Source organism: Bos mutus, chromosome 14, assembly GCF_027580195.1.
Source record: "Bos mutus isolate GX-2022 chromosome 14, NWIPB_WYAK_1.1, whole genome shotgun sequence".
NCBI classification, from domain to species: domain Eukaryota; kingdom Metazoa; phylum Chordata; class Mammalia; order Artiodactyla; family Bovidae; genus Bos; species Bos mutus.
Window position 1 is genome coordinate 68,571,979 of NC_091630.1, and position 14,195 is coordinate 68,586,173.

Here is a 14,195-nt window from a genome sequence, read left to right on the forward strand (position 1 = left end):
TGGGCAGCCCCCTCCCACAGTGCAGCACTGGCAGGAAAAGGCAGGCTCCCAGCGGTCCCGGAGGCCGGCTCCGGAGGGCAGGGGGCTAACACGAGGGATGGAGAGAGAAGGAGGTATTGGTGGCGCAAGACCTCTCTGAGAGTGTGACACGTGCAGATGGGACCGTGGGGTAGTTAGACATTAGCCGCAGGGAGGTGACAGGCGAAAAGACAAGAGGGAGTGGATCAAGCTAAGCCCCAACCATCTGAGGACCACCCCTCGACCTCACCCAGAATGGGCAAAACTATGATCTGGCAGTGGGCAGTTTACCCTGATAGAGAGACAGCACAGAGACACAAGAGAATGACCACGGCTGCCATGGCTGCCTGCGCCCAGACTAGACAGGCATACAACCTCTAGTAAACCCAGCTCATTATACCAACATTAATAAAGTCTACAGGTGGTTTCGTGCTCCACTGGGTGGACTGTTCTTAGCAAATCTAGGGCAAGGGCGTGTGCCATAATGAACTTGTTAGAGAACTCGCGACAGGCAAGCCAAGAGCCATCAGCCTGTCACTCACCCACGATCGCACCGCCTCCTCCCCCATCACTCCCTAACCCTAAGGCCTGCCTCCTCAGCCAACAACTCCGTATCAACACCCTGAAGCCAGTGCAGAAGCTCTTCCTCTGAGAGTGTTTATCAATCCTTTATCTTCCTGTACTTAAGCAGGAAGCAGTAGTTTGCAAATATGTGCTTGCTATCACAAGGACTCAGATGTCTGGTCCGGTCTCCCGTTGACCTCCTGGGTTGAAGCTCTCTGTCTGACACAGGGCATGCCACCCCGGGGCAGGATGGCCTCAGGACGTCAGCAGGGACTGCGTTCCAGGGAGAGGAGGCAGCGGGGCGGAGGCCCTGAGGCGCCCCGGAGGGCAGCGGCAGCCCACGCAGTGCTGCTGGGAGAGGGAGGCCTAGCAGGAGGACCACAGTTGGGTTTTACTCTGAAATGCTCTTAACAAGGCCCCTGGAGATGACGCAGCTGACTCCTGGTTGACGGTGCCGCTCAGCTGTCTGCAGCTGGAGGGTACACGAGGCCAGGCTCCCATGGCTGCAGCCCGGACCTGGTCTCAGGGTCGAGACAAGGGGTGGGCGCTGGCCAGCCTGCACTGCAGGGCTGAGGCTGCAAGGCCAGGGCAGAACCGCTCAGGTGGACAGGACGGCCCACCGGCCGCCACAGTGACTTCCCCTCCCCCGCCACTGGAGCCAGGGAGGGAAATGACGGTCCCTGGCCCGGTGCCTGGCCTGGGGGCCAGCGTGAGGCCCATTGTTTGAGGCTGGAGCTGGGGGGCCCGGGGCCTTGGGAAGCCCCCGGCAAGGCCCTTTGTTCCACTTCCCACAGATTCAGAGCCCCGGTGAGGCCCTGGTGAGCAGACGTGGCAGAGGTGGCAGCCCCGTAGGATGAAGGCACTGGCGGCTGTCCTGCTGGCTCTGCTGTGGTGCCGGCTGCAAGGTGCGTGGGACGAGGGGTGGCCCTGCAGCAAGAGGGACCCCCGTCCAGGCTGCAGACCCTCAGGGTCACCCAGCCCAGGGGCAAGATGTGGCTTGGGGAGGAGGACGGGTAGCACCTGCAGCCTGAGGCCAGAGGGAGGTGGGTGGGCTGTGCTGGGTCCCCACGGGTCCCCAAACCTCCAGCCCCGGCCCCAGCCAGAAGCCAGGGCGCGGGCGACCCTCCCCACACAACGCCACCCGGTCTCAGCCTCTCAGGCTTCGGGGTGCCCGCCATCTGGGGGCCGGAGTAGGGGGCTGTGAAGGGCCAGCGCCCAACCCCTAGTGTTGTTGGCAAGGATGCCACCAGGCCGCACGCCTGTCAGGAGGTGGGGCTGGGGCTCGGAGACCCAGGCAGCGACCTCACCACCTTGGGAGGGCCAGGGAGGTCAGAGGGACTGGGAAGGGGGTGCTGGACCGAGGGGAGGGGGCGCGGCACTGGGCCCCAAGCCTGTGTCCTCTGTGCCTGGGTAGTGGAGGTTTACAGGTGTCCCTGCGCGGCCAGGGAGAGGGCGGGCGCAGGAGGACGAGGATGACGACCCGGACGCTGGGCGCGAAGGCTACGACGATGAGGACGAGGAGGAAGAGGAGGCCGGCGTGCCTGCGGGCAGCAGGGGCTCAGGTACCTGCCCACCCCGCCCCAGCATGGGGGCGCTCGGCTCTGTTTCTCAGCACTCGCATGGGTGCCTCGAGGCTGACAGTGAGGAACCCACAGGCAGAGGCCTCCGCTGCGAGGTCCATGCCCTCAAGGTGGGGGAAGGGGGAGGAGGGGCCCTTGGCACTCAGCACACCCTCATTTCTCACCCTGGCAGTGACCCCCAACTGCCGTCCGGAGGAGGGGGCTAGAGAAGGAGCCAGTCCTGGGAGGGGCAGTGGTGCTGGGGCAGAGAGGTTAAATAGGAGTTCACCAAGCAGACAGGGGCACAGCAGAGCCCCAGGATGGAGAGACCGGCGACTCAAAGGCCCTGGGTGTGGAGTCCAGTTCAGAAGTACACAACTGTCCCGGTGAGGCAGGGCAGCGGGGGGCGAGGCGGGAGATAAGGGGGCCAGTCCTGATGTGGGGGCACAGAGGGCTCCAGCAGGGCAGGGTTTGAGGGGGTCAGCTGAGAGTGGGAGAGGCGGACCGGAATTGGGAAGAGACCTCCAAGGGGAAGAGGCTGGGAAGCGGCAGGCGTGGGTGAGCTGGGGGCGCTCTGGGGGCTGTGCCCCTTGCATAGCTGAGCCCACCCGGCCCCCCAGGGCCGCAGTGCTACACGTGCCAGTCCCTGCACAAGGGGGAGAGCTGCGAGCAGGTGCAGAGCTGCGTGCTCCCCGGGACATGCAAAGCCATCGTCTCCTCCTGGAACACTGGTGAGGGGCCACCCGGGGGTGGTGGGACGGCGTCACCCACGCCTGTGAGGGGCCCCATCCCTGCCGTGTCCCATCCCACCGGACCCGCTCTCTCCCCCCACAGAGTCAGGTCCCCAGACCACCTACTCGGGATGGTGTGCAGACACATGTCAAGCCATCAGCAGGACGGTGGACGGATCTCTGACGACCATATCCTGCTGCCAGTCCAGCCTGTGCAACACCCCACCCTGGCAAGACCCCCAGGGGAGGGGGGCAGGCGGCCCCCAGGGGAGCCCTGCGACTGTGGCCGCCACCGTCCTGCTCAGCCTCCTGGCCAGCCTTCAGGAGATGGGGCTCTGAGTGGGGCGCTCCCTCCTCGCGCCCAGCATGGCCTGCACCCTGGCTGGCCAGCACTCTGTCCGCTGTCTCCTGTCCCCTCCCCCAGACCATGGAGAATAAACTGGAAGCACCTGTGATGACCCCGCGGCACTGGTTCCTCAGCCACAGCAGCCCTTCCTCGGTTTCCCCTTCCAGCATCCTGGCCTCCTCTCCCTGCCTGTGCATGGAGGATGGCCAGCACGTGGGCCTTAAGTCCAGGCCTCAGAGGCTCACAGGGTGGGTCCACACAACTCCCCGCCCCCAGCAGAGAAAACACTCACTGCATGCCAGCGGGGAGCCCACCCCAATTTGCTCCCCAACTTCTTGCCAAAAAAAAAACCTACATCCATCCATGAGAGGGGAGGCCCTTGTAGGGAGGAGACTTGGGGAGGAAGATTTCCTTGGCCTACAGGAGGAAAGGCCCCCACCCAGGGCGGCTTGGGGTGAATGGAATTAATGAGGGGCTGGAAGACAAAGAGAAAAGAGAGGGAGGCAGGTGGTGTATGGCTCAGATGGGACTTTGCAGCCAAGCATTCAGCTTGGGGCGGGGACGGGGCAGGAGGAGGGGGCAGTCAGGGAGAAGCGAGGGGGCAGGGCAGGAGCCCCACGGCTTCCCCAGCCTTTGCTCCAGCTGGACGGGTGTCGCTGGCTACTGGGCGCTCGGCCTCCGTGACTGGTTCCGGGACGGAGCCAAGTCCCGGAGTGGGAAAGAGAGGGCTGGGCTTCAGTTTCCCCGTCAGAGTGGTATGGAACAAGGCACAGAGGGCCCTGGTGCCCACCAGCTGAACTCCCCCTGGGCTGGGAAGCCCAGCCCTCCATCTCGCCTGCCCCGTGTCCCTGCAGGCAGAGCAGCCTCCCACCGTATGTTTCCCCTTTCCTCACCAAGGGAAACCTCTTAGTAAGGAAACGCCACCATCCTGGCACACGACAGTCCACCCGACGGAGACGACACATCTGCCCAGGGTCACGCAGTTGGTGGTGGCAGGTCCGGGACCCAGCCCGGGGCTTCTGGTCAACAGTGGCCACCTTCCCGGGGGGCCATAGGCCGGTGGACAATGGAGCCAGGGCACCTGAGCCAGAGGTTGCAAGCAGCTGGATGGCGGCCAAGACCCAGCTGGATCCCCAGGCCGAGTCCAGTCTGAGGTGCCAGTGGACAGTCACAGCCAGGGCCTTGTCACAGGGCTCGGCGCTCAAGGCCAGTCCCTGGAAGGAGAAGCCAGAGGCCCCGGGAGGCTGTGTGGTCAGCCCCTCCTTCCCATCCGGCCCAGAAGCACCTCTGCGCCTTCCCAGGAGGCTGGCGGGGAACACATCCATCCGGATCAGAGGCCCTGCTCCCCATGGCTGCCAAAGCAAATGACCACAAACCACACACATGAGTTATCTTATGGTCCAGAGGTCAGGAGTGGCAGGGCTGTGTCCGCCTTGGAGGCCAGGACAGTCCATTTTGTGTGTCAGCACGCCTGGACTAAGGGATGCCCGTGCAGCTGGCAAAACGTTATTCCTGATGTTTCTGTGAGGGTGTTTCCAGAACACTTGACATGTGAATGGTGGGCCTGAGAAAGATCACTGCCCCAGGTGAGTGGGCATCACCCAGGCCATCCAAGGCCCAGACGGAACAAAAGGCAGGAAGGACCAGCTCCCTCTTCTGGAGCTGGGATGCCCATCCTCTGCTGCCTGCCAATGTTGGAACCCCTGCTTCTCGGGCCTTTAGGGCTCAGAGGGAACGACACCACCACGCCCCCACTCTCCTCCTTCCAGATAGTGGACTGGGGGCTTCTCGGCCTCCAAGACAGTGTGAACCAATTCCTCTGTGTGTGTCTGTGTCCTGACCTGCTCTGCTAATAAGGACACCAGTCAGCGTGGGTTAGGGCTACTCTCATGACCTCACGTACCTTAGTTCAGTTCAGTCACTCAGTCGTGTCTGACTCTTTGTGACCCCATGGGACCACAGCACACCAGGCCTCCCTGTCCATCACCAACTCCCGGAGTTCACTCAAACTCATGTCCATTGAGTCGGTGATGCCATCCAGCCATCCCATCCTCTGTCAGCCCCTTCTCCTGCTTTCAATCTTTCCCAGCATCAGGGTCTTTTCAAATGAGTCAGTTCTTCACATCAGGTGGCCAAAGTATTGGTGTTTCAGCTTCAGCATCAGTCCTTCCAATGAATATTCAGGACTGATTTCCTTTAGGATGGACTGGTTGGATCTCCTTGCAGTCCAAGGGACTCAAGAGTCTTCTCCAACACCACAGTTCAAAAGAATCAATTCTTCGGCACTCAGCTGTCTTTATAGTCCAACTCTCCCATCCATACATGACTACTGGAAAAACCATAGCTTTGACTAGACAGACCTTTGTTGGCAAAGTAATGTTTCTGCTTTTTTAATATGCTGTCTAGGTTGGTCATAACTTTTCTTCCAAGGAGCAAGTGTCTTTTAATTTCATGGCTGTAGTCACCATCTGCAGTGATTTTGGAGCCCCCCAAAATAAACTCTGTCACTGTTTCCATTGTTTCCCCATCTATTTGCCATGAAGAGATGGGATTGGATGCCATGATCTTAGTTTTCTGAATGTTGAGTACCTAAATCACCTTTAAAAACCCCCATCTCCAAACACAGGCCCATCCTGAGGTCCTGATGTTAGGACTTCAGCTCATGAATCTCGGGGCACAGTTCAGCCCATCATAAGGGGCTAAGACAGGGCTCTGTTGGGGGCACAGAGCGTGGTTAATATCCTGAATTGAATTTAAAGGAAGTGCTTGCCAGGGTGGTGGAGATGGCGAGGAGGGGCAGGGGCCTGGCTTGGCCCAGGGGGACCTGCAGGCAGACAGGAGCTGGGATGGCTGGAGCTTGGTTCAAAAAGCCAAGACTTGACTTCTGAGCATCAGGCCCCATGTGTGGCCTTCACGTGCATGGCTGGTGGCCAGGCAGGGTCGCCCGCTCCTGCTGGCTCCCTCAGTACTCTGCCCATCTGGTCCTAAGGTTGCCTCTGTTCCCCACAAGCCCCGTAGCAACAGCAGCCAAGCTCGAAGCACCAGGTCCTTCCCACACATCTTCTTCATAAATGCAAACAGGCCTCTGCCAGCCTGCAAACCCCATCCCCTGGGCCTTCTCCACCCCCTCTCCAGCTGCTGCACCAACCCCACTGGAAACCACCCCCTGGGTTCCCCTCAGGTCCTGTGTCCCCACCCAGCCCTGGAGTTGGCAGCAAGCTCAGGGAGAATGCTGTATTCCCTTCTTTGCTGGGCTCACCTGAGTTACCAGCTGGACAAGGGGCTCGGGGGTCCTGTCCCAGCAGGCAGATCCCCCCCTGGTCACCCCACCCCACACCGGTTCCATTCATTTGGTGTTTTTCTCCGGACTTCCTCAGCACAGGAAACAGGTGGCCATGGTCACGTTTCCTGTTCTTGTTCTCGACCACGAAAACTGGGTGAGGATGAAGCAGTGACTCCAAAGCAGGACATTCCTGAGGACAGAGATTCCCGGCCATCGGCCTTGGACAGACCGAGCGGCGCCCTCCAGGGACCGCCAGGGTTTGCAGAAGCTGATGGACTCAGGCACTGGTCAGAGGTGGGAGTTGAGCGAGGCTGCCGACTCTGTGGCACCCAGTCCCACCAGGAACTCTCCGGAACAGAGGGGAGTCAGAGCCTGGAAGGCATCTGGCCTGAGAGCAGGGGGGCGGGGACATGGGGATACGGAATGGCATTTCAGTATCAAGAATGCTGACCAGAGCAGAGCAAAACTGCCCTCACCTGTGGGACCAGGGCGGCTCTGGGTTCCCACAGGTGGAGAACTGGGGTGGGGGCTATACTGGAGTAACGTGGGAAAAGAAGCCCCTCGGGGTACCCCCTTACTCAGCTTCATAATCCTCTCAGAAAGAAAGCCAGGATACTTGGTGGAGGTGGAGGCAGGCGGGATCTCAGCCCCACAGAGCGGGTGTCCTGGAGAGGAGCAGTCCTGTGAAGTCCCAACCTCAGGACATCCTGGGCGAGAAACCCTTGAAGAAAGCGGCAGCTGCTGGGACACCCCCAGGGCCAGGCTGTGATCCACCAGCTGCAGACACAGCCCTCCTCCGCCCAGGGTGCACACATACCGAAGGACATGCGGGAATGCCTGGCTTCCCTTGCCAGGCCCTCTCCCCGTCCAGGCTCAGGTAATGCCCAAGGGATTTACCTCCTAGTAGGTCTGTAAGTGCATGAATATCAGGAAAGTTACATAATTGGAAAATGGATATAGTTACCACCCACCGCTTGCCATCAGCCGTAAGCCTGAGGGGGCGGATGTTAGCTTTCCTAAGTAAATTTGTGTGAAGCGTAGTAGAGGAAACACCCACAGTTCAGTAATCTGTGTCTCTAGGAAGAACCATCGTAAAAGTCGCCCAACTCCTCCGGTCCAGTGCATGCCCGCAACACTCTGGATTTACCTCCGAGCCACGATAGCTCCAATTTCCTGAACTGCAATTCCTTGGGCTATTCCCAAAGAAACTTGCTTTTGCTGGTAAAAGACCTGGCTACCACTATATTATTGAACATAATATAGTAGCAACAAAGACTGTAGCAACAAAGAGGGAGCAGAGTTGAATTTGGTCTTGAGTATGTTGAGACTGCAGTACTTGAAGCTCCTGCAAGGATAAAGTCTAAGGGACAGATGCACAACAGGAGCCAGAGCCAGAGACACGTAAGAGAAGGCAGCATCTAGGGGCATCAGGGCCAAGTGCCCATTCACTGAATTGCTATAATGAGAGCCCCACCACCTGCCAGGCTACTGGAAGAACACATCAGGAAACAGAGAAAGCAAAGCAGCCCACCCCCAGAAGACTTCATTTTCTGGTGTGGGAAGGGAAGATGAACATAATAAACACAACAGGAAATTCCATAGCCTGTTGGAAAGCTGAAAGTGCTATGGAAAAAAAAAAAAGTAGGGAAGGGTGGGTACCAAGAAGTGGAGGAAGAGGCAGAATGCTGTGGTATTACAAAATGTGATCACCAACGGTGCCAGTGGTGTCCGGGACGTGCTCCTAACCAGTGAACTACAGCAGAGGTGATGGGAGGTTAGGTACCACGAGACTTCACCCCAGCAGACTGGGGCCAGAGGCTTTCTGCTGGCCCTGAAGGAGCACAGAGAGGGCCACGTGGCAGGGAACTGTGGGTGATCTGCAAGACCAAAGGTCAGCCTCCCGACAGCCCAGAAGAAGCTGGCCCTCAGTCACACAGCCACCAAGAAAGGAAGCCTGCCAACAGCCACACGAGTGTGGAAGCAGATCCTCACCTCACGCTGAGAACCCTGACTGCGGCCTTCGGAGGCTGAGCAGAGGACCAGCTAAGCCTCGCCTGGACTCCTGTCCCACGGTGATATAACAAACGGTGGATAGAAAAAGTGCTATAACCGTGATAGAGGAAACCGTGGCACAACAAAGGAACCCTGATACAACAAACAGGTACTGTTTTGAGCTGCTAAGCTTGTGATAACCAGAAAACTAACACACCCAGGGTGGTCAGAGGTCAGGGGTCCCCTCTAGGAGGTGAGCTCTCCGCAGGCGGTAAGTGGGAATGAGCCAAGCAGACAGCTGGGGACAAGTGTTCCAGGCAGAGGGAGTGGCCAGTGCGGCTGAACGGAGGCCACAGCAGGCCTGCTGCTTCTGTGGAACTCAAACAGGTGGCGGGGGTGGGGGGCACGAGTGAGGGAGGGGGTGCAGAGGGGAGCGAGGAGGGCTGGGGTGAGTGATGGGGGCAGGAGCGTAAGGGAGGGAGTGCGCCGGTCAGTGGGGCGAGACTGGGTGGGCGGCCGAGGTAAGGGGGCGTGTGCTGCGACGCGAGTGAGTGGGAGGAGCTCGGGTCGGGGGCGGAGTCACCCGTGGCGCACCACCGAGAGGCTGGGGCCTCGCCGCCTAGAACGGCACCGGAAACGCCGGCCTGGGAGCAGGTTCTTCCTGCGGGTACCGAGTGTGGGCGAGGGGAGATAAACTGAAATGAGGGGAAACCAACTGCGGGGCCCGAGCCCTGCAGGGCGCACCACCGAGAGGCCCGCGACTTCACTTCCTAGAACGGCGCAGGAAGGGGCGGGGCCAGCGGCGGGCCTTTCCGGCCGGCGCAGAGGCGCGGCTGCTCGACTGAGAAGATTCCTGGTGCTCGTTGCTGGCACCTGGGGGTGCGGCTCGCCTTGGTGAGGACGCGTCCCTTCCGGCCCAGGGACCCTGCGAGGAGCGCACCCGCGCCCATCTCCATGCGGGAACTCACTGGGTCCCTCTGGCGTCGTGTGGACTCCCCACCCAGGGCATCGGCCACCGCGCTCTCGGCTCCCTGGTTCCGCGGGGACAAGGGCGAGGTGCGCAAGGACCAACTCCGTGCGAATCGAGGTGAAGGAGACCTCGGCCCTGCACCCGCGGCTGGCGAGGCTGTCAGGGCCCCTCTTCTCGGCTTCGACACCGCTGCGGGCCTTCTGACAGGCCCAGGGCCTGCACACTGCTTGGGTGCATGTTTGCCCTTGGATCTCAAAACCCACTAGTAATCCCATCTCTCACTGAGACCCTGGCTTCTGAGGGCGAATGAGGTTACCAGGGAGTCCTGCTGCAGCTAGATACCCAAAGTTTCATGTTACAGGCGGCCTGGCCCAGAGAGTGAAGGAGCTACACTGAAGTGACAGAGCACGTACCTTTAGGTCAGGGCTGTGGTCTGCTCTGGCAAGGTAGATTGCGTTTCCTGCGTGGCTATAGCAGTTACCAGGCCTACAGATCTGTGAAATGAGAAGACCAAAACAATGACCTCAGATCGGTTCCACTTCTAACAATTATTTTATTGCTTGGTGTGCACAGGGCTTAGAGAAGTGAATATGTCCAGTCTCTGCCATTAAGCACCTGTTTGAGTTAGGCTGACATAATGATGATGTAGAATGTTTTGGGAGCAGCAGAATGTGCAGTCTCCAGCCAAGTAACTAGGGATTCCAGAATGAAAAAGAAGGATCCTTGCCCTCAGCTCATCAGGAGACTGCACGTCAGTGACAAGCCACGGATGGAGTGACAAGAACAGTCCTTGGAGCCCAGCCAGCAGATGTCAGGCTCAGTGGGTCCAAGGACCACTCCTCTCCATCGAGTGGGTCAGCATAGAGCCAAGATGAGTTTACATCTGCCCTGGAGAGCCATGGGCTAGAGGGTTGATGGCACTTTCCTACTGGTCTTGGTTTTCATCTGTTTCCTACTGAAACTAGACCTCAGCTCAAACTGCAGCCTGGCTGACTGGGGCTCTGATCCTCTGCCTTAGATCTACCTGCCTCCCCAGCAGAGATGCCCCCATATTTGTATGCTTCCCTCAGCCTAGATGACCTTCTGCCATCCTCAGTTCTGGCTCCCACCTAATGCTAAGAACACCCTCCTCCCAGAAGCAACTCCAAGAGAGCCTTCAGAGAGTGACACTGGCCTGAATCTGAGTCTAGTGTATGTAAACATTTTCATTTAGAAGAAACCAGACTCTCAAACTCTTGTCAAGATGGGAAAACTGTCCATTCATTTTATGTGTTGCCTCTGTGCACGGGAGAGTGGATGAAGACTTAGTATCTGCTTTGATTTAAAGGAAATGCAAAGGATTTATCCCTCAAGACATACTTCACTTGAAATGTTACCATCTAGAGCACCACATTTTGGGGTGAGACAGCTTGGCAGAATGTGGACCTCCCAGGAGATCAGGTGACCGCACAGGCCATGGGAGGTCTCTCAAGGGTGACTCAAGGACTCAGAACAGGATCTGCTTTCTTGGGAAAGTGCTTTCTCCTATCTTATGAAGACTTCTTTGGCCTGTGGTTAAAGAGCCTCAAGTTTGTCAAGCTTTATCCTAGAAGTCCATTTGTTAGCACTGAGGGAAGAGACAGGTTAAGGAAGCTCAGAAATAATACAGAAAAGGAATAGGTGAAGCTTCTTAACCAATGAAACATGAGCCATGCTGGTAATGCTTCTACAGGTACCTGGGCCTGATCTGTCACTGGGACTGACTGATTTCTGTTTGAATTTTGTGGTGATATTAGAATGCTTTTAGATGGAATTAGGGACAGAGACTGTCAAATTTTTTAGATAATGCACTCAAGAGCCTAGCGGATGGTTCCCTGGGGCTTTGGCCCTCAGTGGACAGTCAGCTCCAGTTAAGGCCACAAGGAGAATGAAATCCTGGTAAGGAGACAGGGCATGAGGTCAGGGAGGCTTCTCTCAGAAGAACCCTCAGAGCAGAGCTCTTAGTGAGTGAGGGGCCAGCACCAGTTCTCAGGACCTGTTTGTGGGCAGCCAGGTGCTGAGGCAGGAAGGACTGGGAATGTGTGGTGAACCTAAGGGTGCTTGGGAAGGGGCAGGGCAGCAGTGTGAGGGGAACCACGGGGGATTTGGCAGGGATGTGATGGGATTCACTGGCTGCTGGAGGACTCAGGAGGGCCAGGGTGAGGGTGGGAGCGAGTTTTATACAGGTGATGGGCAGTTAGAGGAAGCACAAGCTGGAATCAAGATTGCCAGGAGAAATAGCAATAACCTCATATATGCGGGTGATACCACCCTTATGGCAGAAAGTGAAGAACTAAAGAGCCTCTTGATGAAAGTGAAAGAGGAGAGTGAAAAAGTGGGCTTAAAGTTCAACACTCAGAAAACTAAGTTCATGGCATCTGATCCCATCCCTTCATGGCAAATAGATGGGGAAACAATGGCTGACTTTATTTTGGGGGGCTCCAAAATCACTGCAGATGGTGATTGCAGCCATGAAATTAAAAGACGCTTACTCCTTGGAAGGAAAGTTATGACCAACCTAGAGAGCATATTAAAAAGCAGAGACGTTACTTTGTCAACAAAGGTCCATCTAGTCAAGACTATGGTTTTTCCAGTGGTCATGTATAGATGTGAGAGTTGGACTATAAAGAAAGCTGAGCGCCAAAGAATTGATGCTTTTGAACTGTAGTGTTGGAGAAGACTCTTGAGAGTCCCTTGGACTGCAAGGAGATCCAACTAGTCCATCCTAAAGGAGATCAGTCCTGGGTGTTCATTGGAAGGACTGAAACTCCAATACTTTGGCCACCTGATGTGAAGAGCTGACTCATTTGAAAAGACCCTTATGCTGGGAAAGATTGAGGGCAGAAGGAGAAGGGGACAACAGAGGATGAGATGGTTGGATGGCATCACCAACTCAATGGACATGGGTTTGGGTAGACTCCAGCAGTTGGTGATGGACAGGGAGGCCTGGTGTGCTGTGGTTCATGGAGTCGCAAACAGTTAGACACGACTGAGCGACTGAACTGAACTGAACTGATGGGCGATACCTTCTGTGAGAGTCGCACGTGGCTCTCATGGCCTGTAGCTCTAGAAGCACGTAGTCTGGTCCCAAATACAAGAAGTGGAGAAGGAGCAAATAAAGGGCAGGGAAACTCCACAATTGGGGGCCACACAGCAGTTATTGGTCCATGGTGCACATGAATCCTGCTGGATGCAGGTGTGGAGATGCCACCCCTGGCAGAGGAATAAGAATTCTTTGGTTAGGGACTTCCCTGGTGGTCCAGTGGCTACGGTGCCACCTTCCCAATGCAGGGGGCCCGGGTTCAATCCCTGCTTAGGGAGCTAGATCCTGCATGCCACAACTAAGACCTGGCAGAGCCAAAGAAATACATAAAAAAAAAAATTCCTTGGTGACCAACTAAGTAAATGATGACATTTACCCAGATGAGGAAAACTGGGAAGAGTGAGATTGGGGTGGGGGTGTTCTGGGAAATCAATTCTTTGGTCATGTCCAGCCTGAAACTTACGAGATGTCCGGGTGGCATACACCAGCAAGAAAGGAAGAGGGCCATGTCTGCATGCCTCTGCCACCCTTTCCCTGCCCATCTGTCACTTTGTAACTCAGTTCCTCCCAGACATTCACTTAATCTAACAGTTCATGGTCTTGTTTCTCTCCAGCCTCAGAAGAGTTGCTGGCACTCTTCTGTTCCAGAACTTCAGTTCCAAGCTTGGAAAAATAAAGTCCTTTCTGAAGAAGTGAATTTACAAGGGAATTTGTAGGCTGGAGGATTTTGCCCCTGGCCATTCTCCTTGACCCTTGCCAGCTTCCAGGGGGCCTTCCTCTACCCTGGAAACAAGGATAGAGAAGCCCACAGGCAAGAAAAATAAGACCCGCACCCCAGAGGCAGAAGTGCACGTGCAGAAGGACACTGCCAAGGAAGAGAAGGCATCTGGGAAAGAACAGCCAAACCAGAGCCCCACTTTGGCCCAAAAGCACAGGAAGGAAGCCCGCCTCAGTCCTGAGAATGAGGAGCACACGTTTGAGGCCTTTGATGCTTCATTTAAAGATGACTTTGAAGGAGTTCCCATGTTTACTCCCTTCCAGAGGAAGAAGCCCTACAAATGTAGCAAATGTGGGTGCATCTTTAAGCACAAGACGGATCATGTTCGTCACCAGAGTCCACACTGGAGAGAAGCCCTTCCAGTGTGCCCAGTGCGGGAAGATATTCAGGGACAGCTCTGACGTGACAAAGCACTGGAGGATTCACCCCAGAGAAAAGCCCTTTAAATGTAGTGAGTGTGGCAAAGCCTTTAACTGCAGTTCCAATCTCCTGAACCATCAGAAAACCCATACTGGAGAGAAGCCATACAGATGTAAGGAGTGTGGAAAGACCTTTGCCTATAGCTCATGTCTCATTCGCCATCAGAAACATCACCCACGGAAGAAGCATTGAACGTGGGGAAGCCACCCACCAGACTCGGAACTTTGTGCCTGTGAGAACATCCTAGCAGGCCTGCCTGGGGGTCCTCTTCCTCTGGAGTCTGAGCGGGCTGGGGGGGTCCTGCCCTCACCAGAAGACCCACCCAAACCAGGTCAGCAAACACCCAAGCCATACAGAGAATCTCCAGGTTGAGACATCATGATAACAAGCATGCAAACTGCTGTCCAGAGGGCAGGCTTGGACCCGAGCACAGCCCAGCACCTCCCACTGCCGCCTCGCCTGTGGCACCCTTG

At 56.8% G+C, this 14,195-nt stretch overlaps 2 protein-coding genes across 4 annotated transcripts; both read left to right on the forward strand.

Moving 5' to 3' along the window:
- Nucleotides 1-706: 706 nt before the first annotated feature.
- GPIHBP1 (glycosylphosphatidylinositol anchored high density lipoprotein binding protein 1) lies at nt 707-3,330 on the forward strand. Of its 3 annotated transcripts, none has more exons than XM_070382847.1 (5): nt 707-844; nt 1,377-1,487; nt 2,028-2,144; nt 2,762-2,872; nt 2,976-3,330. In XM_070382847.1, the coding sequence occupies exons 2-5, from the start codon at nt 1,436-1,438 to the stop codon at nt 3,209-3,211; spliced, it is 516 nt and encodes a 171-aa protein (XP_070238948.1). In that variant the 5' UTR covers nt 707-844; nt 1,377-1,435; the 3' UTR covers nt 3,212-3,330. The 3 variants fall into 3 exon arrangements, with proteins under 3 accessions (XP_070238948.1, XP_014337303.1, XP_070238949.1); XM_014481817.2 differs by having other exon boundaries at nt 829-965; XM_070382848.1 differs by lacking the exon at nt 707-844 and adding an exon at nt 948-1,061.
- A 6,117-nt stretch (nt 3,331-9,447) lies between these two features.
- Nucleotides 9,448-13,914, forward strand: ZFP41 (ZFP41 zinc finger protein). Its single transcript, XM_014481807.2, is given in 3 exon segments — nt 9,448-9,580; nt 13,285-13,633; nt 13,635-13,914. Coding segments are annotated over 3 exon segments (762 nt in total).
- Nucleotides 13,915-14,195: the final 281 nt, after the last annotated feature.